The sequence below is a fragment of the Acomys minous genome (genome assembly GCF_964271855.1).
Source record: "Acomys minous genome assembly, chromosome: 8".
In the NCBI taxonomy this organism is placed as follows: domain Eukaryota; kingdom Metazoa; phylum Chordata; class Mammalia; order Rodentia; family Muridae; genus Acomys; species Acomys minous.
In genome coordinates, this window is record NC_140489.1 from 44,881,392 (window position 1) to 44,907,260 (window position 25,869).

General features: G+C 45.0%; 1 protein-coding gene across 2 annotated transcripts in view; it reads left to right on the forward strand.

Annotated features, from left to right (window-relative positions):
• Positions 1–25,869, forward strand: part of RTN1 (reticulon 1) — a 202,842-nt gene that overhangs the window by 175,207 nt on the left and 1,766 nt on the right. The window contains exons 1-6 of one of the 2 annotated variants that reach the window (XM_084792144.1): positions 56–246; positions 14,575–14,782; positions 17,153–17,291; positions 18,739–18,808; positions 19,305–19,351; positions 19,437–19,495. In XM_084792144.1, coding sequence (XP_084648270.1) covers positions 186–246; positions 14,575–14,782; positions 17,153–17,291; positions 18,739–18,808; positions 19,305–19,351; positions 19,437–19,495 — 584 coding nt within the window. In that variant the 5' untranslated portion in view covers positions 56–185. Of the gene's footprint in view, positions 1–55; positions 247–14,574; positions 14,783–17,152; positions 17,292–18,738; positions 18,809–19,304; positions 19,352–19,436; positions 19,496–25,869 lie in introns of those variants that run through there. The other variant, XM_084792143.1, reaches the window with a different exon arrangement.

Here is a 25,869-nt window from a genome sequence, read left to right on the forward strand (position 1 = left end):
GACCGCGCTGATTCGCTGTCGCGCTTTGTGGCGCTCGTGCCCGCCCGCCCCTTGAGCTCGCGCCCGGTGCCGCTTCAGTCTGCAGCCGCGCGGCCACCGGATCCCACCGCCGCAGCCCGGCAGCGACGCGGAGTGCAAGCTCAGCGCCTGGAGGAGAGCCACGGCGAGCCCGCCAAGCCCGCACCATGCAGGCCACTGCCGATTCCACCAAGATGGACTGTGTGTGGAGCAACTGGAAAAGTCAGGGTATTCTCTTTATTTCGGTAGTGCATGCCTGCGGCGCACGCGGAACCGCGATCCGGACTCGGCCTTTGTGCATCATTTCACCTGTGGGACCTATGCATGCTTTACACCCAGGAGCTTTCTGCGGGGCGTGGGGGGGAGTAAACCTGTTCTTGCAAAATCGACATGGATGATATTTGCCTACCCCCTTGTCTTTGTCCCCTCCCAGTTCACCCCTTTGTTTTCTTGTGTGTTGTGGCATTGTAAATAATGCATCATTTGTCTCCTCAGGGAGCTTTTCTGGCCTGATCATTCGGGACTTGTTTAATCTCTCAGCCACGGAGTTAAAGTGCTTCCTTATTGTTTCTGCATCGCAGTGCATTTGTTTCTGCCCAAGGGTTGAGATCAGAGCCATTAACCGAGAGGGCATCCTTAAGGGGGAGGGACACACCCATCTCAGGCTTTTTTTTTTTTTCTTTTTTTTTTTTTTTGATCACACAAAGGAAGCTGGAAATGCAGACCAGCTCTCCAAATCCTGAAAATATGATGGCGTAGCCACTTATAAGGGAGGTTCAGTATGAAGTATTCTGGTGTTTGTGACTGTCATTGGAATAACCTATGCCATTTATTTGTTAACAATGGGTTGCCGTGAAATAAAAGGAGGGAAAGCAAAGCAGCGGTGGCTGCCCTCTGGTCTAACAGATTTGTTTAGAAACGGTCCATATTAGCACTGGGTGTGGCCGCCCTCCATCCTCGCCTTTCAGCCATTTTTATTCAGCCTCGTATTTCACACATCCATCTCCCCTTTGTTACAATTAAGATTTTTCTCCCTCACCTTGCTCATTTTGCATGAGGAGGAGGAAGGAAGAATTAGCAAGAATAAATTGTGTGAGGTAAAGTCAGGGGTTGGTTAGCTCCAATGTCTTTTGATATTTAACAAATACAGTTCTGAAGAAGGCGCATTTGATGGAACCTGCAGGGGTTTGCAGCATCCTTGGGGACCAGGCGCACTCGGGTGTGGTAGCTCTTTTTATTTTATTTATTTATTTATTTTTTACTAAAAATGTTTCTTTCATCTTTAATGCTTCTGTAGGATTGTTTTCTTATGGCTTTTTTTTCTTAAGAAAAGATAAAAACACAAATCTCAGAATTAAAGCACTCTTGCTTTGGCTCTTGTTTGTTGAACTGGGTGGCAATGGTATAAAATACAGTAAGCAGTCTGCTTCTAGCCGTGTGGTCCTATTAGAAATATGACTGTCAGAAGTAGATAGGTGGGACATAAATTTAAAAGCCAATAAATAAGAGATGAGCAGTCAAGGGGTGTAATTTTAGCAAACGGTGACAGCTGCATGGAGCCGCATGTGTTGAATAGAGCAGCTGCCTGTGAACATGCTTTGCAATATCTCCTTCTAGATACATGTGCTGAGGCCCATCATTTGGATGTACACACTCTGCAACCAGGTCTTCATAAGAATCTCAAGTTCAGATGGACGTGAGGACTGACGATTAGTATTCAGTTCCGGGCATCTTCTATTTTAAACAGAAGTAGATATGGAAAGATGGCGGGTTTTTTGTTTGTTTGTTTGTTTGTTTGTTTGTTTTTTGTTTCATTAGTATAGGTAACTGAGCATTATAGCATCACAGAGCTAAGGGGTTTACACTGGTTTATTTTAAATGTTGCCGTGAATATTTTTTATATAAAATCAAGAATTAGTATAAAATGCAATAATTTGCCCTCTGAAGGCAACTGTGTCTCTTTCCAACCACATGGCTACTTGTGGAGATTAACCTGGAACTGCTAGAGAGCCTTTATACCCAGTGACCTTTGATTGTCATTAGATTCATTGATCTTTCTCCTCTCAAATAGAACAAAGACATTGACTTGAAAATTGACTAATAGTTAACTAGGTGGTTCGGTGACACCAAAGAGCCGTGGTATGAATGAATTGCTCCTTTGTTGTCCTCCCCTCCCTGTCAGAACTTTCACTTTCCCCATAGACTAAACCTACAGTAAATTCTAAACACATCTTCACTTCAGTTCCATATCATTTAAAAGCAAATAGTTCTAGTCCCTGGCAGCCTCCGAGAATCACCTGAAATGCTTTAAGAACACAAAGGATGCTGGGCTCCACCCCTAGCGCTTAGCATTGTGGTTTTTAAACAAACAGTCCTACGATGAGCTTAATGTGTATACAGGGTTGAAGCCGCTAATGACCAGTAATTCCTGGGGTGTTCAACTCTTAGGCCAGCAGAGCTCAGTCCACAAATGGCATGGGTGTGTCCTAGGAGGCACTGCCCATACCGTGAGAATCAGTCGCCCCTGGTGAAAATGTCCTGGAAGTGTTGAGAAGCTTTATGTAGATAAAAATGTGTGGGCCTTAGGCTTCCTCTGCATTGTTAACATGTTCACCTACAGATTACATCAGAGTAGTTCACTGATATGTATCATAAAACTAGAGTGCAGGGGTCAGTGTGTGTGTGTGTGTGTGTGTGTGTGTGTGTGTGTGTGTGTGTGTGATATGATTTCAGCTAAAGGCAATAATTCATCACAGTTCATGCCTATAATACCAGAACTGAAGAGACTGAGGAGTGAAGATAGTTCAAAGCTAGAACAACATTGTATCACAAACAAAAAATCAAAAGCAAAAAGGGTTACAGAAAAAGGCTAAGTCGGGCATCGGCATACACACCTGCAATCCCAGCATTAGGCTATAGAGACAGGAGCACCGGTTCAAGGAAGCCATGCTCACACATTGAGTTCAAGGCCAGACTGTGAGATCCTGTCTTCAAAACACAAAACAAACAAACAAACAAACAAAACCTCTAAAATTTTAAAATTTACAGAATTCAATTTCCTAATGGAGCTATTCTTACAGTTTACAACAATCTTAATAATTTTGAGGCAATTTTACTGCTTTTGTTCAATCCTCTCAAATCCTGTGCGTGGACGTTTGTTTTCACATTTTCATTTTGCAGGTGATAGATGAGGCTTCTGTCAGGTGCACAGCTAGTGACAGCCCGAGCCCTGCTTCCCACTGTCTTGCCATCTGCCTCTGAGGTAACTGGTACTCTCCTTGGTGATTTATCTAAAGATGAATTGTCTGCATAATGCTGAAGAGCCCTCATAGTCTCAAGTTTCTGTTTTGCCAAGGATCTTCTCTCAAATTCCCAGTTGACTCTTGGATGGCGGGAGACTATACGAAGTTAAGCGAGACTTGTGAGAAGAGGTAAATTCAGCAGTAAAAGCGGCTCTTCCTCAGAGACAAAGCTACACGTAGCAGTAACGCAGAACGCATGCCCCTCCTACACAGCTGCCGTCCTCATCCCCACCATCGCTGGTTGAGCATTCTAAATGCTTACACGTATTAGCGACTAGTCAGTACTTGTAGCACTTGGTCCTAAGCCTCCGTGACATTTCCTGTCCTTGTATTGGGCGGGGGAATTCAGGCCTTAAGAGAGAGAGGATCAGCAGTTAGCCCTGTATTGGTCTTCAGCCACACCACTTAAATCTAGATGATGTCACGCAAGGAAGAATGAGCAACATCCATCCGTAGGACTCTCTCGCTCTATTCCGTCTTTGGATTTCACTGTGCTCAGCAAATTTAACAGGTTACGTCTATGGTAGCATGGCAGTTTGACAATCTGTTAGGTGCTTGGTGCGAAGGCTCAGCTCCTACCTTATTGCACCATGACTCCACCAGAATGCAAACTTTTGATGAAGTTTTTAGTTGTTCTTTCAAAAGGAAATATTTTGGAAATTCTGGGGTAGCCTACAGTGCTCTATGGAAATGCTTCAGGATTGACTGTCTGATCCAAGTGTTACTAGATGAAACATTTATTAAAGATCCAAGCATCCCATAATATGTGGCAAACATACATTTTAGCTACAGAGGTGGAAAGAAGTAGTCGTTTTTTTTTTTTAATTGCACGTGAAGGCTGGGGAAATAACTCAGTTGATAAAGTTCTTGTTGCATAAGCATAAGGTCCCAAGAAGGATTGCCCAGAGTTTGTGCTAAAAAAAAAAAAAGTTCACTAGTGATCTTAGCCCTGAGGAGGCAGTGACAGGCAGGTCCCTTGAGATTACTGGCCAGCCAGACTAGCCTACTCAGGGAGCCTCAGTTCCCTTTGAAAGACCTTGTCTCAAAAAATGGGATGGATGGATCCTGAGGAGTGAGACCCGGGGGGCTTTTCCTCAGCCTCCACACAAGTACACACATTCACGCTCACCTGTGCACCCATGTGCACCCACACCTGTTCACACATACAAACACGTAAGAAAATGCAATTTGATAGAGACAGTTCTGCATTTACATATAGAGGCAGACCAGTCTTACCTTTGGCCAAAGCCAGCTTTTTATTTAGACTCATTACTAGAATATGCCAAATATTACAGCAAACTCCTCTGCGGTGCAGATTCTAATGAGAGCCCATGGGAGCCTGCTCGGCTGGGGCTCTGGGACTTTCCTTGGTGAAGGAGGACTCCAGGTACGCAGATAAAATTACAAATGTGTATTGCCTGGACAGTTGGATACACTGGAAGAAAAAAAAAACAATGTTCTATTTCTTTTTCCATAGCATCTCTAGCATTGTCAAGAGAAACTTTGGAAGGGCATGTATCAAAGTTTGAGGTGGAAATGGCTTTTTTTTCCCCTTCCCTGACAGTTGATGGACACACACTACAAGTTTTTTATTTTTGCTAAGAGAAGTTCAATGAAAGCCACAAATCACTTCAGTTCCTACCACCCAGAGTTAGTCAGTATGAATACAGTATCAATCTGCCTGTGTATACACTTCCAGAAATGTACATAATAAAGACGAAGGTGAATACTAGACATAGAGGGAAAAGTGATATATATAAAATGAGATATGGAGATCTCGAAAAGAATTTTTTAAATTTTCTTTTTCAAGACAGAGTTTCTCTGTGTAGCCCTGGCTATCCTGGAATTCGCTTTGTAGACCAGGCTGGCCTCCAGCTCATGTAGATCCACCTGCCTTTGCCTCCCAAGTGCTGGAGCTAAAGGCATGTGCCACAATGCCCAGCTCAAAAGCAGTTTAAAACGATTTAACATAAGAAGCTGACATAGGGCTGAAAGAATTATGAACTTCAGATATATATCTCTATAGCATGAACTATCCCTAAAATTAAGGATAATACTATGATAAATATTAGCAAGTTAGAATTATTTTAATTATGTTTTAGTTTAAGCTACATAGATGGACTTTCTATAGTACCTATTTTAAAAATCAACATTTAAATGGATGAGATAGTTTGACGAAAATGCTGGTCAATATTCACATCTTTAAATCTGTTCTATTTCTCAGATTTTTGTGAGTTGATACTTACTCCATAAAAACCTGCAGCCCTCTTTTATGACGGGCATTATGAGGAGTATACATAATACAAGTTGAGGGTGAAATACTCCACTACAGCAAGCTGGCCTTCTTTCTTTATTTTTAGATACTCTTTCTTTGGAACATAAATATGCAGTAATGTTTTAAATTTCTTTATAATATCATTAAAATTTAAATCCACAGAACCCAAGCAGAAACAAAACAAAACAAACAAACAAAAACCTATTAGACCTTGAGTGTGTGGTTTTCAGGATATCATCTCCCTATTGAGAAAAGAATATTCTCTTTGTCTCGGTCTCTGTGTCTCTGTCTGTGTCTGTGTCTCTGTCTCTGTCTCTCTGTCTCTCTCACCAACCAAAATTCCCATCTCTCCCAGCCTGTAGGGCACATGCCTACCCCTAATACGTTCCTTTCATACCACTGCTCTTCCAGATATTTTGAAACTACAGCAGCCATTTAAGAAAATATGGCTTCCTTATGATTAACTCACAATCAAGGCAAAAAAGTTGACGTTAATGATTCTGTAAAATACATATTCTGCCTGATTGTGTCATGGTTCTTCTTGCTATAGGTAGTTTATTGTATATATGTGTAATAATATAAATGTATATGTAAAAAATAAAAAAATTAATTGATTAAAAAAATACATATTCTGGGCCCAACATGGTGGCTCACACCTATAATCCTAGCACTCAGAAGACTGAGGCAGGAGAATTTCCATGACTGTAAGGCTACCCAGCACTCCAGAGTGAATTCCAGGCCAACCCAAAGTGATAGTATGCCCCACAATAAGCAAAATAAATGAAGATATCATCTAACTAGATGACAGCTAAAAACAAAGAAAAACCCCAAGTGTTAGCTATCACTAGATTTGAGGTTTACCAATCTACAGCTTGGTGATTAGATTCTTGAAAGATCAGAGATAAAATATGACCCATGTACAAGAGCACGGTAATTTAGCAAAAGGGACCAGATATGAGGAGAAGTCATCCCCTTGTCATACACCTTATTAGTTCCAGAAATCTTTTTGCTGTTGTGATTTTGGTCAGGATATGTCAAGCACATAGTTCAGAAATCAGAAGAGAAGCACCTGTCTCCCTCCACGGATCTTCTAACCCCACGCCACAGTGGACTTAGGACAGCGGAGAGCGGACTTACGATCTTGTGGCTAATTACAGTTGATAACCAAAATACACGATGAACAAAGTTTTGCATTTTGAGCTAGTCAAACAGCTGGAAGGAAAAGCACGTGGAGACACTCAATTCTCTCTCTCTCTCTCTCTCTCTCTCTCTCTCTCTCTCTCTCTCTCTCTCTCTCTCTCTCGTCTTCTTATGGCCTCAGCCATCATGTTTCCCTTCAGGCAGCCACTTCCTCCCCCACCACAGTCTGAGGAGAGGCTCTTGCCAGTGAGGCCTCCCCTTAGCTTAAGGTTTAGAAGAGAGTGAAGCTGGCTGACTTAAGTGTGTGCATCGTGCCAGGCTTTAGTTCCTGACTGGGTTTCATAATGGTGACCCTGGACCTAGTTGTCACCAAGATCTCCTCACAGTGAGGAGAGAACAGAAACGCTACTGATTTCGAGCTTAAGGATAAGAATCAAATCGCTTCCAGCTCAGGGAAGAATGGTAAGGCTTCCTTAAACATCTAGTCATTCCCGTCCATCCAAGCCAAGAAGCATCCAGAAGGAATCAGTCATACTATAGCTGTCTTCATTTACTGAAGAAAGGCACATATGCTGCTGTTGGCTGTGGCTTTGACAATCCAATTCTTTATTTTCCTTTATTCCTCCAAAGCTCGTGTAGAGAATGCATTAACGCTGGGCCCTTTTACTATCTAGAGGAAAAGCTGAGTTTCTGCACCTTGCCTTTCAAAGCATCCACAGGATTGCTGAAACAGCTAGAAATAGTGTTGGCATTTTTTCCTTGACAGCTAGATCGGCCGTGTTTAGGTGGTATGAAGGGCGGGCCTGGGAAAAGGCATGGTGAGTTCTGCCAGCAGCTCGCCAGCTGGGCTCAGGACTCCTGGACTACCCTTTGAAGTCCCGCTGCGTGGGAGCCTCTGTCACGGTAAATGGAATGAAATCCGCTAAAAGGCAACGTCTTTGAAGGTCTCTGAAGTAGTCTACTGCACTTCCATTATGATTCAACTGTTTAATGTAAAATGGGGGATTAGGAGGGCAAGTCATTTTAGTGTCTCTGTGTCAGTGCTCTGTGGTGATAGATTGTTGGTCTTAGGAAAATCAGGCAGAAACTGGCTTTCCCATCATTCCTTTGGACACTGGATTGGCGAGGGCTCAGGTTTATGTGGCCTGCTATTAGCTCTCATCAGGTGGTTGGTCACTGCAGTCAGAGTACTGCAAGTTGGCCAAAAAGTTTGTAACCATCCGTATCATATTATTTGTCAGTGACACTTTGCTTGAAATGCTGATATTTCTACAGAAAACCCTTTTTTTTTTTTTTTTTTTACATTTTCCTACTTGTGATACAGTGGTGCCTATAGTCTTTTCTGGACTGGGGTGGTATTCGAGCTTGATAGTGTATGCTTTTAATCCCAGCATCAGGAGGCAGAGGTAGAAAGGACAGATATCCAAGACCAGCCTTGTCTACAGAGTGAGTTCAAGGTCAGTCTTGGCTCCAAGAGATCTTGTCTCAGGAAAAAAAAAAAAAAGAAAAAAGAAAAAGAAAGAAGTGGATCGATGATGCAGACAGTTGTTTAATTTATTGCCATTTTATATTTACTTATGCCACATTTCATTTTATAAATAAAATATGGATAGCTGCACTACTGTCTTCTTTGCTTATACATTTTTAATAAACTTTCTAAATACCACAGCCACTATTGGGGTCATAGAACTGTGTGCATCTTGGGTCACCATATCTAAAAGAATTTCCAAACCAAAAGCATTTGGGTCGCCGTAAAGGGCTTTCTGTCCAGAAAAGGTGACAGAGAGCTTAATTCCCAGTAATTCTAAAGACAGAACACTACTCTCTCATCACCATCTCTGTTTTTAGTGAGATTCTGAGGGCCATTGGCACTCTGGTTTAATGACTGATATTGAGATTCTTCAGCTCTCTCAGTTTGTCTTTGACCGTGTTTAGCTCTGGTCCCTGGTGGCTGTGCACTCATTACCTGTGGTCCGTGGACTAGGATGAGTTCACCAATCCTAGCCCATTTATGAAACTGATGGTAGAACCCACTGGTGCATGCTTTCAAATCCAGTGTGCTGCCTCTTGGCTTGCAGCAAGGTGGCCTTAATTATTAGAATTGTCAAAGTGATGCAGTGATGCAGTGATGCGCCTGCCCTGTGAGCATGCTCAGTGAGTATCGCTCTACTGTTCAGCTCCCTCTGGCTTTTCTGCGTGAGAATATTAAAAGAGGAAAAACCACCTCTGCTTTGCTGTAACCAGGGCACGTGGGGCCGTTTGCTGCAGTTGTAAGGTTACTAAGGAAATTTTATCCGAGAGCCTACTCTTCTGGGTCCACTGTGGTCTTCCACTTTGTGTCGTTTATAACACAGTAGCACAGACTCGGTAACTTGTATAAAGAAAAGCTTATTATGGGCTATGGTTCTGCAGGTCCACAGCTGAGGTCCTGACCTGGTGGTGGCCTTCTTGCCGGCAGAGCCCTGAAGTGCTACAGGGCATCAGGTGACAAGAAACAGGGAGCACACTTATGTATGAGTGTCCTGGTCTCTCTCTCATTGTAAAGCCACTGGTGCTCAGTCACAGAGGCTCCACTTTGAGGACTTATTTCACTCAACCCTAATCCCTTCTCTGGGCCTCCACTTCTAAATCCCTTAGTTGGATTAAAATTTTCACCCTCTTCAACTTCACAATGGGGATTCAGTTCTGAAGTGAATTGCAAGTGGGGAGCAGGCTATCTTCAGACCGCAGCAGGTATTACAAAGCTCTCTCAACAGAGTCACGTCACCCCCATCAGAATTCAGACGTGAGAAGTCGGCATTTGGAACGCAGAACACAGAAACTCCCTTCTGCGACCACAACTTCAGCACCTCCCACCGTTTGCCAGCACTCTGGCCACACATGGCTACTGGCCCTCTCCCAGGCCATCTGTCTCCCACTGTAGGCCTGGGTCACAGGCACTGTCATTTTCACATCTGACCCCTTGGATTTTAGTCTCCTCTCACTGTGTACTGTGTGTGTCAGTTCACAGCCCCAGGCCAGCCCAGTATCTGCTGACCACAGCACCCGGAATGGAACCTGGTGTCTGCAGCAGCTGGAGCCCTTGACTTGAAGGAAAGCCCCTCTGCCATTTGGTGATCCTTTTCCTCATCCTTTTTGGAATCATCATTATGTATCAGGATCACCTAACAGAAATACTGTGTAAGCCGCGCGTAAATACTTAAATTTTCTAGCAGCAACAGTGAAAAGTCAAATGGGCAATATTAATTTTGATACAATATTCCACTTAATCCAACATACCCAAAATTATTAGCTTTATAGCATACAATCAACAAGAAAATCATTAACCAGACATTTTACATCCTATATATATATAAGAAGCTAAGCCTAGGTCCCTGCATCTTAGTTCGCGCTTGCAGAGCATCTGCCCCACTTGCAGTCAGCCACATTCACACGCCCAGTAGCTGTGTGTGGCTTGTCACAATTTTATTGCATTAAACTGGCTTCACCCTTTCCTACTGTCATCCAGCCAGGCCCCCTAACCTCCTCAGACTCAGGATGGCCCACCAACCATTTTCCATGTGGAATCAGAGTGCAGTTTCAAGGCAGTCCACATCACTTTAACGTATCCATGTCCATATGTTTCTTTTCCTGAAGTCTCTCTCATCCCTTCTTTTCTTGGGAAGAAAGGCTCTGACTAATCCATCCGTCTTCTCTGATCCCTTGCTCAATCACCTGTCTTCTCTTTTCAAAAATCTTCCCCGATGTGATTTCACTACAATCCCGGCTTTTTCTCAACCAGCAGGTGCATACAGCTACTAACTCCCCAGATGACCATCTTCTCTGTGTCTCGGAACTTCCAGCTCCCTAGGCCCTTACCACCCCACCCCACTACTCCCAGCACGGCCCCCTGCACAGTACCACATGACCTTCTGGTCTCCAGTCCCAGACGTCCTCCCTCCCCTTAGTGTGGCTGCAGTATTTCCCGCGGAATGCTGGGGAGCTTCTGTCTTCGTAGATACTGAGATCTAGACCGCTGTGTTTGCCCGAGAGCACCCAGGATGCTCTGTATAGCTCCACTTCTGTCTAGCTGCGGCTTCACCCTAAATTGTCCTTCAGCCCCTCACTCCTCAGAAATTTCCTTCCCTTCCAGGGCTTCGACGGTTTCCTTCTTTTGTGGATGCAGTCAAATGTCCGTGGTCTGTGCTATTTACTGACTTTCACTGCTGCTGGTTTGTCAAGTTTCCAGCAGCCTGCTGTGCACAGACACCGGAACAACTCTGAAGATGTGGTACCAAAGGCCATTTTAGCTTGAGGCCACTGAGACAGAACCTTAAAATGTGGTTCACTTCCAAGCGTGTAAAAAAATTGGCTTTGTGTATAACTACCATACTTGGCTGTGATTCCTGTCTCATCATGCCCCAGGCTGTGACTCTACCTCCAGGTCTCATGTCAGAATCTAGGGGCTTAAAAACAAGAGTCATATTCACCCCAAAATCACACTAGTATTCTCCTTTTGTTGGTGATGGTAGCATCTTGTTCACTGAGCTTGGAGATGAGTCTCATCTGTAACCCCTCACTGCTCCCACAGAGCGTCACTACTGCTGTCAATTACTCCTGCATGCTTTCCTTATCCGCCCCATGCCCTTAACAAACTGCACTCCAAGTTTGCAAAGCAAACCCCCACTTCTTCCTTCAAACCACTGCAGGACTACCACAACTCAACTCAAATTTCCTCCTACAGTACAGATAGACTGGCATTGAGTTGGGGTTTGTTCAAATGACTGCCTAGTCATCTCAGACAGATCTCCACATCCTTACAAATACAGAAGGAACGGTTTATAATTGCTTGAGTCCTGTACTAATTGGAAAATTAGTGATCATGAAACGATAGACATGGACTTGATTTTACCAAGAGAAAAACAACCCATGAATAGCTACTTGTGAAATCAGCTTAAAATAGAATTGAGGTGCCATTTAATAGAAAGTGAAAAACACAACTATTTTGTTTGCAAGAAAACATCAAATTTAAGGGTTGGTTCTGCTTCATTGCATAGTGAGAAAATGCATTTAACTTTTAGCTGCCTCATGTAATATTCTGCCTGTCTAATAGGGTTTGTGGTAAGGCTCAGATGAAATAACACATTAGAGGACTCTGAACATTTTAGTGTCCACATAGATAATAGTGACACAAAGTACTCAAGGGTCCAAGCCCACCCTTTACAAGATGTCTTTGTTGATTGACTAAATAGAAGCTTCTCATCCTCTCAAGATGATGGGCAGATCTGCTGGCTGATGGCCAAACACCTGGACTCAGGTGACCTCTCTACCCATAGATTCTTCCAAGATAGCCCCCGACTGGGTGACAACCACTCTCAGCTTTTGTGCAGGTGGCCAGAGATGTAGAAGGCTTTTCTAGTCGGAACCTATATTGCCAACTTAGCAACTCATTCAGTGGGGAGTCAAGTGGAAGTGGCAAATCCTACCTCTTTCTGGTCTGAAAACTGCTTTGCAGAGCTTCCATACTCCTTCGTTAGTCACAGGGTTGGGGGTAAACCACCTTTCCCCAGCTCTCACAGTACTTCCTGAAACCTCAGGCTTCCTTACGAGGTGTCTGCATCCCAATGTGCCTGCCCGTGAGGTCACACTGATTACGCATAGATTACAGTCACTCCTTTGTAACTGTAAAGTCTTTCCCTGCTTTCAAACTTCATATATTATTATGGCCCTGTCTCCCAGCACAAAGGCTGCTGCTTGGCTCTTCCTCAGTGGAGACTGACTCAATGAGCAGAGCTGCTGGAGGCTGCCCATAGCCAAAGACCTTCAGCCCCACACCCAGGCCTGCTTGAACCTACTGCCACTGAGCCTGTCAAGAGGAGCCAGGCCATGTGGAGATCTTTCCCTCTCTCACATCTGTCACCTGCTTCGGGCCTGTAGGAATTCACAGATAATTTCTTCCCAAAGGTCTTCTATACCTGAAAAATGTTATACTTTGGTACTCTTCTAAAGGGAAAATTATTTGGGCAGATCCTGTGAATTCATGGTTAAGGAAAAGCAAGTCTTTTCATACAGTTTCTGGATGGATAGATAGATAGATAGATAGATAGATAGATAGATAGATAGTGACTTTCATGGCAAAAAGAGAGTTATCGAAAGATTATTTTCTAGTGGTCAATCAGTGTGACAGGTGATTGGGTAGAAAGAGGCTTTAGCACAGCCATGACTTCTGGAGTCAACTTGTGTCCCTGGCCCAACTTTAAAGAAGAAAATAAAAATCTTTGTTTCATCCCCAAACATAATTTTGAGCTTTACCTTCCTCCACTGCTTGCGTCAGAGAAGTGTCATAAGAGAAAGGGACTCATGGTTGGTTTGTTTGTTTGTTTGTTTCAAACAAATGGCTGTCATCTGGTAACTTTGAGCTGAAGCCATTGAGGTACCATAGTGGTAGTGCAAGGTGATCGGTACAAATGACATTTTTTTCTCTTCAGCCTCAAACTGCTGGGGGCCCTTGAGGCTGGGGAAAGAGCCTCTTGCCTTGCAGCCCCCTGAGATGAATCTGCTGGGAGGAGGATGTAGCACTTTGCTGTACACTGTTCCCATGTCACCTCGTTAGCCTTTGGTCGCCAGCAGGGGTGGCGTGATACTCTTCCAGTACAGGCTGATCATCTCTAACATACAAAACTGCAGATGACGGTATGCTGCAAATGACAAGTTCCATACCACGAAACTCTGCGGCCTGCACAGAAATGCTGTAAAAAGTCTAAAGTGGTCTTCGCACTGTGTGTGTCTGTTATATATGAAACATAAATGATTTCCATGTTTAGACTCAAGGCTCATGTTTCCAGAGGGTCACTGTCTGTGACCACCATGGTGGGGAGCATGGCAGCAGGCAGGCATGGTGCTGGAGCAGTAGCTGAGAGCTCACATATTTATTCACAAGCAGGAGGCAGAAAGGGAGACACTGGGAACAGCGTGGGTTTTTGAAACCTCAAATCTTGCCCTCAGTGGCACACTTCCTCCAAGAAGGCCACGCCTCCTAATCCTCCCCACACAGTTCCGCCAACTGTTTGAACCAAGGATTCAAGTCTATGAACCTATGATGGCTTTTCTCATTCAAACCACAGCAGGGAGTATATAAAAGTTTCATGCAAATGTCAGCTGGGGCTGGCGGCACAGTCCTCTAATAATTATTATAATAAAATAAGATTTTAAAGAGGTTTAAGAGATAGGTTAAATGCCTCGCTCACACATGAGAGGCCCTGGGTGCCATCCCCAGCACTCCAAATGTCAACTTCAGGCATTGTTACGCAGCCACGTGCCTCGGTTTCTCCTGGATTTTGGAAGAAAACGATTTTTGTTCAGGTGCATGTGGTATTGGCTGAGGTCACCTCAACTTTCCTTCCAAAGGCACCACCTTCCTTCCCAAACTCTATCTCCTTGCTGCCTAGTCTCAGTGGTAGCTAATCTGTGCATCTGCCAGCCACTATTGAGACCAAATGTTGACAACGGGCATTCAGCTATGCGTGTAATTCGTGTGATCAGAGGGAAGAACAGGCCCTCCAGACCTCTCTGTATTCTCAAGTCTGTTTCACAATCACATACTCCCAGCCACTATACAAGGATTGTATGCCACAGAGATGCTTACACACACCAAAAGCAGTATGCTTCCTTACTGGGGTCATGGCTGGAGACTTTTCCAAATCCTAATGGAGTGTCAGCAAGTGTCCCTGGTGTCGCTGTCTCTCTACTCACTTCCCTCTAGAAATCCAAATGCCAGCCCCAGCGGCAGCAGAACCGCCCTCGGTCTGCCTGGGTCCTGCAGGAGTTGAGTGGTGTGTGTGTCTGTGCTCCCTCCCACAGCGATTGACCTTCTGTACTGGCGGGACATCAAGCAGACAGGGATTGTGTTCGGGAGCTTCCTGCTGCTGCTCTTCTCCCTAACCCAGTTCAGCGTCGTGAGCGTCGTTGCTTACCTGGCCCTGGCCGCCCTCTCTGCCACCATCAGCTTCCGCATCTACAAGTCTGTTCTACAAGCCGTGCAGAAGACAGATGAGGGTCACCCTTTCAAGTGAGTGCCCCAGGCTGGCTAGACCTCCCCCTGCCTCCCTGCCAGCTCACAGGGATCCTGGGGAACTTTTCCCTAGAGCTCCGGGAACCTTCTGCAGTTTTCCTGAACCCCTGTTTTTTACTACCTAACGTTTCTGTAACAAACTCATTCTTATCATAACAATACTGGGTTACAAAAGTAATCACAATTCATTGTCTATGTGTGGTGTTTGTAATTTTTAATTTTTTAAATTACTTGTTTGAATTTTTAGGCTTACTTATTTTACTTTGTGTGTGTGTGTGAAATGTTCTGCCTGCACCACACAAGTGCCTGTTGGCTCCTCTGGAACTAGGGTTAGGGATGGTTGTGGCACTGTGAGGGTGCTCGGAATCGAACCCAGGTCCTCTGGAAGAGCAGTAAGTGCGCTTAACTTCTGAGCCATCTCTCCGATCCCATGCCTTTTTTTTTTCTTCTTCTTCATTTAAAGAGAATTTCAACAAATATTTAATCCAACCACCTTCATAAGACAGGGCAGGCACTGTAATCCCTATTTACAGATGGGAATACTGGAGTTCTAAGAAGTAAAGTGACATCCTCAAAGCCACATGGCCAGTAAATACTATAGAGTGAGGACAGTATGTTGGCATTTTTTATTTGAAGGTCCAAGCTTCTGAGTGGTACTAGGTTCATGAGCAGCCTTACCACATACAGACACAGGGGAAGTTGGGGTAGAGGGAACACTGAGGTGGGGGGGGAAAGTTATGGTCTTACCTTGCTAAGATATTTTATTTTTAATTAATTGTGTGTATGTGTGTATGTGCTCATGCATGCACACATTTGTGTGCGTGAATGTACATGTGAGTAGATGCCCAAAGAGACCAGAGGTATTGGATCCCCTGGAGCTGGAGTAACAGGTGCTTGTGAGTTCTACAAACTGACTCTGATCCTCTATAAGCATAAAGCTCTCGTAACTGCTAAGCTGTCTCTTCCGCCTTCCCTTCCCAGCTTTTTATGGCAATCCGTGAGCTGCATAGATATACAAAGCATGACAGAGGGCAGCGTTAGGCTAGCCAGTGGCATCCAGCCAACCCTATTGTAGTAAACCGCTCCATCTCAACTGCAGGTGGTGAGCCTGGTTGCCCAGCTCAGCGCAAGAGTCACACACACCTGCTGACTGGCCATAGGCTCCACCACATGCAGCCTCATTTTATATAATTGAGTGACAGCTCTGAGACCTGGATGAGACATAAAAAGGATGCTGCAACATCTGGGCCAGTCTCCAGACTTCACCAGGGCCGCCTCTGCATGGACCCTTACTCTGCCTTGCCTGTCAGCTGAATCAAATCCTCCATTTCAGCAGGGCCTCAGCAAAAAAAAAAAAAAAGCCCTGTTTAGGGGTTGGGTACCCTAAAGGTTGAGGCTGCTTACCAGACCTTCCTTCTCAGCATCTTGGTCCTGACCTCAGTGCCAAACACAGTGATAGTATGCACACTCATGGTACCTCCTGATGCGTGCTCATGATACCTCATGGTACAAACTCATGGTAACTCCTGGTGCACTCCCATGGAACCTCATGGTGCGCACTCATGGTATTTCATGGTGCTCACTTATGGTACCTCCTGGTGCACACTTATAGTACATCCTGATGCACACTCATGGTACCTCATGATGCATACTCATGGTACCTCATAGTGCACACTCATGACACCTCTTTCTAATGTTAAGTTACTAGGCCATCCGGGCTGTGGCTTGCCTTCACATATTCCCATACCCACATGAGAGAGCACAGAAGTGGCATGTCTTTGCTTCTAGCAGCACACACATGACCCAGATTTGATTGGCACTAGCATGTGGCTGCAGTCCCCAGCTCTGCCCTTCTGCTCTTCCTCAGTGTCTGTCTTAGCCATCCATGCGTCATCCACATTCTATGTCATTGTTTCTATAACTGCCATGTGCTTGTCTCCCACAGCTGAAGCCTGGGAAACTTGGGTCCCATTTGGCTTATTTCCTTTGGTACCCAATTACAGGTTTCCTGATCGCTCCTGTATCTAAGGAAGGCACTTATCGCTTTGTAGTCGTGTGTAGAGAAATCAGTAAAGGAACCGACTGCTCACCAGTCTTCCTCAGCCCTTCCCAGTTTCTCTGAGTTATTAGCTCACCCTGTAATACTGTGTTTTGTAGATGGAGTCACAAAGCCCCCAGAGAGTCAGAAATGCTGCACTCCACATGTACAGGAAGCAAGTGTGCATGGTGTCTATAGCCAGCAGCTATAACCCTTGGAGATGACCCAGCCACCGTTCTCCCAGTGTGACGTGCACTTACTTGGCCCTGGGGTGCAGCAGCCTCTGTTCAACCCTCTAATGGCGTTCTCTTGGGATGGCTTGTTGACAGGGCCTACCTGGAGCTGGAGATCACCCTGTCGCAAGAGCAGATCCAGAAGTACACGGACTGCCTGCAGCTGTACGTCAACAGCACTCTGAAAGAGCTACGGAGGCTCTTCCTCGTCCAGGACCTGGTGGATTCCTTAAAAGTATGATGGCTTCCTCCCCTTGCCTTACAGTCTGGAGTTGTTCTCCCGAGAGGAAGGATGGGACAGGCAGCTACAATTCAGAGTCTACAAAGCAAGCCCCAATTAGTCTAGAATCCGAGAGTCTCCGGTTGTGTGGCACCATGAAACTCATCCAAGCTAGTCCCATTTCACAGATGACAAAACTGTGGCTCAGAGACATTTAGACACTAATCCAGGGTTGCCCGATTTAGGAAAAGGATTAAACCTAGTTCTAGACATTTTACATGGGAGGGTGTAAGGGGTAGATTCATAAGCCAAGTTCTCAGCCCATCTCCTAATTAACCACTTTTAAGAATGTGAGGAACACGTATATACTCCTGAGGATGCTAACAGTAAGCCCTTCAGACCTCCTCGGATTGAGCATTAAAATGGAAAATCTGCACCCAGCACAGAGCATCACACGTGCGCGCGTGCGCGCACACATACACACACACACACACACACACACACACACACACACACACACACACACACGAGGGCTTCGGGGGATGGGCTTTATTTCAGGTAGTCTCACTTCGTCTAATGCAGTGGTTCTCAACCTTCCTGATGCTGCACCCCTTTAATACAATTTCTCATATTGTGATGACCCCCAACCGTAAACTTTTTGTTTCTATTTTATAACTGTAATTTTGCTACTGTCATGAACCGCAATGTAAATATCTGTGCTTTCTGGTGGTTTGGGGGTCGAGACTCACAAGTTGAGAACCTCGGATCTAGTGAGTTGCTTTTTGTTTTTGTTTTTGTTTTTATTTTTGTTTTTGTTTTGCTTTTGTTTTTTAAATGGGCTGTTTGGACCTCCCTGTGACTTCCTGGTTGAAACAGGACTCAGCAAGCCCAGAGCAGAACTGGGGGCAGGAGGGAAGGTGGTTATGAGTTATGCCATTAAGGGATGCTTTGTGCATACTGTAGCATAGAGATCTCATCTATAAAGGCCAAATAGGGCTTCAGGGCATATTATCCCCACACAACTTGGGCACTATAGCATAATAGTAGCAGAAGACAAACCGTCCATGAAGGGCTGTGAGTGTGTACCAATAAAACTTTATTGATAAACACTGCAAGTTAAATTTAATCCAAACTCACAGAACATTGGAGACTACTATTATTTTATCTAACCATTTAAAAGTGTAAAAAACCCTTCTTAAACTCTGGGCCCTTACAAAGGCAGCTAAGAGCTGCAGATTGCCAAATGCCTGGCTTAGCCTCTCATTTTCCTGGGTCATGATCCAAGGTCTCCACAGGACCAGAACGGTGAGCTTTAGACACCTTACTGTACTCTTATTTCCTGTCAAAATCATTTCTCAGGAATCCATTTCCTGTTGCTGCCCATTTTAGCTAACTGGGACAGATATGGACCCCCTCTGGGAGGGATGGTGGTAGGTTCTCTGACTGTCCTCTCATTCTCCAGTTTGCAGTCCTCATGTGGCTCCTGACTTACGTTGGCGCGCTCTTCAACGGCCTGACCCTGCTGCTTATGGGTAAGGACTTCCTGTGCCTCACAGGTGGCAGACCTGGTGCCTCTGTGGCTGTCAGCCTTCAGCTTCTTGGTAGTGTGCTAGGAATAAACACCAGATCCCCTCCCCCATACCAAGTACAGCAAACCCCTCCCCCACACCAAGTAGAGCGTATCTCCCTTTCAATTGTAGTTCAGTTAACAATGGATTTTTAAGTGTGCTTTTCTAAATTTCCAAACACACGACTATATTGGCTTCTAGTATTACATCTACAGTGGCCACTATGGGTGGGTCAGAGGTCACCAACTGTCATCTTGAAAGGCCACACTGGGCCATTCTAGGAATGATGATTTATCTACAGAGGGCTCTGCCTTTGTTTTTCTTATGCCCTGTCATCTTTTATCTGCAATCCTTTTTTTTTTTTTAAATAATGCTAAGGTCCCATGACTATATAAAACGTGTCTATGAGTATCCTGCTGATACTTCTCAGAGTTCTAACGGTATATTTGTTTTCCCCCAGCTGTGGTGTCAATGTTTACTCTACCCGTGGTGTACGTGAAGCACCAGGTAAGTTGCAGGTGGGGTGAGGCATTCGCGTGAACTTTTAACCTCGTGGTGTTTGGATGAGCTCATGATGTCTTCCTCTCTGTAGGCACAGATTGACCAATATCTGGGACTCGTGAGGACTCACATAAACACTGTCGTGGCAAAGTAAGTTATATAGCGGAATTCACAAAAAGCAGCCACGCCCTGACGCAGGCGTGGGAGAGGCAGGATGTGAACAGCAGGTTTGAGTTATAGTTTACTGCCCGGAGTCATGCATACATTCTCATCTCACTTACATGTTTTCTTTAAAAAAAAAATAAGTATAATATTCAAACCCTCGATTAAATAAAACTGTTCATGGCTTATCCCAGATATCATAACGAATCCATTTAATCGAGTTAGTAATACTAAACTTTCCGCAGGGGCTGGCCCCATGTTCAAGAACAAGACAGAGGGGAGAAGAAAGAAAACCTAATTTAGAAACCGTTAAATAAACAGTCACACTGAAGTAAAAACACGTAATAAACATGTTCAGTCTTTTGAACAGTGACTGCTACTAATTTTAAACCAGCAAAATTATTCCTGAAACTTGAGTGGATGAATAATTTGTTACCTAAGTATTTTATTATATATAATCTTTTAACTCCACATGTTTGTATTTGTTTTATTCTACTGCTTGTTTAACCTTCTGCCTCTAACAGGCCCTGCTTTATGGAGCTGCCTATAAGATGTTTAGAGAAAAAGATGTCAGGCTTACATGTCCACAGCTGGCATGGTCACTTAGCCTATGGCTTCCCAAGTTCTCACCTTGTGTTCTTAGGTTTGTGGCCACCTACCAGGATAACTGTGCTTCATTGGTAGTTGGGATTTTGTTTTTTGTTTTTTGGGTTTTTTTTTTTTAACTAAAAGCTGAACTATCAGCTACAGATTCATGTCGCAACAGGATTCAGACTCAGTCAATATATAAATTCCATTTAGTAATCAAATCATTGTATGGCTGAGCCTAGGGTGGTCAGACTCAGGTGGTTCAGACAGTCACATCTGCATGAAAATGAAACCATAGGAAAGACAGTCACTTCTGCATCCTGCCGCGTATCTCAGGCCCAGAGGCTGCCGTTCTCTTTTGGTGCAGAGGACATTTTGACTTTTGTGGAGCCCCGTTTATATTTGTCTCCTTGGAGTCGTGCAGAACTCTGTAGGGCTCAGGGCTCAGTTTGGAGGTATAACAATTCTCGATGTATTTCACAATGCCTGAAAACATCACCTGGGACCCACATGTGGCTGGTGTAATAAAAGCCAACAGATGAAGGAAAGAGTCATTTTATGTGAAGAAATGACCAAATGGCATGATGTAAAAAGTGCTGGCATTTAAGCCTGGAGTCAACTCAAAGGCAGAGAGACCTATAGAATTAGAGTATCTGGGGTTGATGGCCTACAGTTTACATTTCAGTGAAGATCCTAGGTAAATCTTGGGAAGCTGGAACTATGTTTAAGGCTCCAGAAAATATGAGTAGGAATTTGGAAGCTGGAACTAGAGTTTTAAGGCCAAAATCATACAATACTCAGTTAAGGGATTTTGAGAAAAATCACATCTATTAATTTGTTGGTAGGGGCGGGGGCTGGATACTTTGTTCTAAAGAGAATGTTACTTGTTTTGCTATGGTGACACAGAAGGTATGAGGAGGGTTGAGACCAACTGGACAGGAACTCAGCCCGCTGATACAAATGAAATTATAAAGAAACAAGTATGAAAAAATGTAATCACTACGAGAGAACTGTGTGGCATTCTAAGCAGTGAAGACACGGTAATTCTGAGAGTGGATAATGGAAAACATTAAGGTGCGTGCCATTTGGCCTGGGAACCTGAAGTACAGATAAGCATTTATCCAGAGGATACTAGAGAGAACCAGTGGCAGAGGAAATGGTCTAAGTACAGAGAAATGCACAGAAGTGTTGGCCCTGGTCAGGAAGTGACTCAGCCACTGTGCCTACAGCTTAAACGAGCGGTGAGACTGGGAAGAATTCAGACAGAAAGGCTGAGGCCAGGTGATGAGCCCTCATGAAATGGACCTTGGTGCTGATGTCATCGGAATCGCAGTGTGTGGAGATCATTTTGTGACAGACCCGTGAGAGAAGTGGAGCGGGGGAGACTAGAAGTGTGGCTGCCAACTCAGAAACTGTCCCAACACAAACAAATTGGTTGGCCACAGGAGGGCTAAAATAAGGGAAAGATGGGAGAAAAAGAAATATCATGTACACACAGTATAATTGTTAAATTATAGTTGGATATCAAAGCTATGAAGACCACATGTCGCCCATGAGAATAGGGCTTCTCCAATTCAGCCTAACTCAGGTTGCCTGTATTTCCTGGTAGTCGAAGCCAAGAGAGAAACTGGTAAGTTACACTCTTGTCAGAAAGGGAAAAAAAAAGAGTTCTTCAAGAGCCCGTGTTGCCCTGCACTAAAGCCTTAGAGACGTTTAAGATTTTGCTACTTAGGCCTCTTCATCCTCTGAAACCCTAATTGCATGTTCAAATAACTCAAGAGAAGGAGCCTCGCTTGTTCTCCTAAAGCAGCTGAGAATGGATTTGAGCCGGTGCGAGTCCCTCATAAACGCTATTCTGCCTTTCTGAACCCGAGCCCTTCTCTGTAATTTCAATGTGTACAGTATAAATATGTGAACCTCATGTGACTGGTGGCGACCGACTGGGACAGCGTCCACGAAGTATTGACTTGGACTTAGAAAGGGTAGCTGTTAGTTCTCTTCACCCCATCATCCTGTTGCCCCCCGAGATCAGTTCTGGTGTGTAGGACAGCTTAACTGAGTCAGACGACTCTGTGTCACCAGGTCGTTCAGCAGCTTCTCTGCCTCCGCTCCCCATCTCTAAAATGGGGGTGCATTAGTTACTTTTCTGTCACTGTGATAGAGAGCCCTGGCCAACAGCTGCGAGAAAGACGTCATAGAGAAGGGGAGGAGAGAGAAAGCACGCACAGGAAGTGAGCCAGGCTATAAACCTTCAAGCCTACACCAGGGGCACACTTTCTTCAATGAGACTCCATTTCTGAAAGGCCCCAGAACATTCCCAAACAGCCACTCAGCTGGAGACCAAGTGTTCAGCTATGTGAGGCTATGGGGAAGGAAGGACGGTATCCCAAACCTCCTCAGGGGCTGATGCCTAAGAGCACTTCTCATGGTTTGGGAAACGAGATGGGGGAAATGGTGTCAGATAACAGAGGGCTAGATAAATATTTGTAGAAGTAATTAAAGATGTGAGTGAGAGCTTTAGAGACCTTGCTTAAGTGAGTAAGCCCCCTATAGTCAGGTGGGTTACAGCCCCTTATAGAGTCAGGTGGGTTACAGCCCCCTATAGAGTCAGGTGGGTTACAGCCCCTTATAGAGTCAGGTGGGTTACAGCCCCCTGTATAGTCAAGTGGGTTACAGCCCCCTATAGAGTCAGGTGGGTTACAGCCCCCTGTATAGTCAAGTGGGTTACAGCCCCCTATAGAGTCAGGTGGGCTACAACCCCCTATACAGAATCAGGTGGGTTACAGCCCCCTGTACAGTCAGGTGGGTTACAGCCCCCTATAGAATCAGGTAGGTTACAGCCTCCTATAGAATCAGATGGGCCCTAGCCCGCTGTCCAGTCAGGTGGGTTACAGCCCCCTATAGAGTCAGGTGGGTTACAGCCCCCTGTACAGTCAAGTGGTTTACAGTCCCCTCTACAGTCAGGTGGGTTACAACACCCTCTACAGTTAGGTGGGTTATAGCCTAGGGGGCTACCAACGCCTGAAGTTTTATGTCCAACATCTCTAGGTGTTATTTAATAATCCTATAACTGGAGCTCCCTGAACACCCAAATTAAACATGATGTGTCCTAGTTTTCAAATGAGAAGAAAGAATCAAATGTCCAATTTCAAGATGGAGGCACTCAGAATGTTGTCACTGAAGTGGGGGAAGGCTATGGCTTTCTCTGGCCATGGTTGGTCTGATATCGTGAGACCCTGGTCAAGTTTTAGTAAACAGGATTAACACCATTTGTAGACTTCCAGAAGGCTGAAACGGTAGTGGCAAAGGATGTTCACTAGTCTATCATGTACCTGCCCGAGATAGAGCAATGTGACCCAAGGTTCGGTCACCTTCAGCCTCATTACACCTCATGACCGTGTGGAGACAAGGATGTCTACCGAAGCTCCAGGAGGCACGGAAGTTGCCGTAAAAGCGAATACAGCGGAGGGCTAGCTCAAGACTCAGAAAGAACCTGGAGATCTTCACTAAGTTACAACACTAAACTAGAGTGAGAAAAATAAAAACCAGCGGGGGAAGAAAAGTCCCATGTTTAGGTTTTCCCAAAGCCAGCTTTACAAATAGAGAACAGGATGGATGGATGTGGTCAAGCTGAGACAAATGCTGCAGGTGTAGCAATGGAGCCTGGGGATGGATTCATCGATGCCAGCCAAGTATGGACTAGGGTGAGCTGGGCGTGGTCACACACACCTTTAATCCCAGCACACAGGAGGCAGAGGCAGGCAGATCACATTGAGTTTGAGGCCAGCCTGGTCTACAAAGCGAGTCCAGGGCAGTGAAGGCTACACAGAGAAACTCTGTCTCAAAAATAAATAAATAAATAAATAAAAATAAAAAGAGTGCAAGTTTAGTGGTACTGATATGAGACTGAACCCCACAGCTAAAGAAACCAAGGTTACTATTACCCCTATTACTCATTCCATGTCTGAGTTCAACAGATTCAGGACTGGCCTCTCGTTGACATTAGCAATGCTTGATCCTGGAGCCTCACTCTACCACCGAGCTACATCCTCATTCCTCTCTTTACTTCCGATTTTGAGACAGGCTTGCTCTAAATTGCAGGGGCGGGCTTTGACTATGCACTCCTCTGCCTCAGCCTTTTGAGTAGCTGTACTACCAAGTGCGGCAGAAGTGAAGATTTTTTAAAGATGCACTGACACACTGGAGTAATACCACAAAGATGAGCAGGGTACCGAAGTATTGGCAATCTGGCAGAAACAGCCAGTGGAGACCCAGCATCACTCACTACAGATGGTTACCCTTGGAAGGCTACAGTAGCCGTCTTCAAGAACTGGGAGGTCTGGCTCCAGGAACTTTGCTTCCTTCTTTCCATCTTTTTCTTTTCTTTTCATCTGTCCATCCTTTTCTTCCTTCCCTCCTTCCTTCCTTCTTCCTTTCTCTCTTCCTTCCATCTTTTCTTTCATTTTTGCCTTCCATCCATCCTTTTTCTTTCCTTCCTTCCTTCCTTCCTTCTTTCTTTTTCTGGAACAGTGAATGAAAATTTGAGCTCTTGTTTTTGTGTGGAACAGGAGGAAAGTAGCAATAATAAACGTGATTTAGCAAAGAAATCACTGCCTTACGGAGCAGTGATCTTCCTGATAGTCACATATCTGAGCAGAAGTCAGTCAGCCGCTGTCACTTGTGTTTTCCCTGGATCTTCTTCTCCCCACCAGCCTCTCACCTGGTCCTGTAGCTCTAAATGTTGTCTCCAGGATTCCATACTCATGTCTCCACCCGGGACCTCCTGTGCTGACACTCACCTCTACCTACCCTTCTTATTAGATGTCTTCCTCTTGTGTGCCCCAGAGACATTTCAGAGTCACATGGCCAGGTATCTTCCAGTTAGGCCTGGTTGCCTTCTGGCCTTGTCATCTTGATAAATGCCATTATCATTCTCACTGCTGCTCAGGCCGTGAGCCATGCCCATACAGCATTCAGTTCGTCAGAAGATCTTTCCAGCCCCATCTCCAGCTTAGATCTTAAAACTGCTTCACGTCTACCCTCTGATCCTGGCCACTGCCACCTGGCACCTGCAGCTTGCTCTCCCTTCATTCATTACTGTTTCTCCTCTCACCTCATCCTTTATTTTCCACCCAATGGCCATCGTGATTCTTTTTTAAAAAATATGAATCTGGTGGCATTGTCCCCCTGCCTTGTTTATCCACGGCTTCCCGTCACCTAGGATGGAATTTAAATCTTTACCATCACCCTAAGTCCTAACATCATTGGGTCACCACCTGCTTCCAGACCTGCCTCCTCAACACTGAAGCTCCTTCTGGGCTTCTATACGCTCTGCTTTCTCTGCCTGGAACCTTCAAATCGTTGCCTGTTGGCTCCTGCCCATGTTTGGGGCATCTGTTTCTCAGATTAGGATTTCTACAGCAGGCTCCACCCACTTCCCCACAGCCTCCCCTCCCTTCCTCTCACACTGTCTTGCATTGTTTCACAGCGTTTGTCACCATCCGAACTTCTCGACTCCTTGTTTATTTGACTCTCTTCAACCCCCCTGGGCAGGACAACGGCACAAAAGTACCTTGCCCTTCATAGAACACTACATTCTAGAATGTTGAAGGTTGCCTGGTGCAGAGGAAAGGTCACAGTTCTAGTCTGCAAGCCAAACTCATAAGGCTTCAGATCAATAGGTTATCAGAACCCTTCTAGAACGAACCCATCCTGAACCTGAACCAGTGACAGATATGCCGGGACTGTGGCTGCAGAGCGTGTGCTTTAGGAGT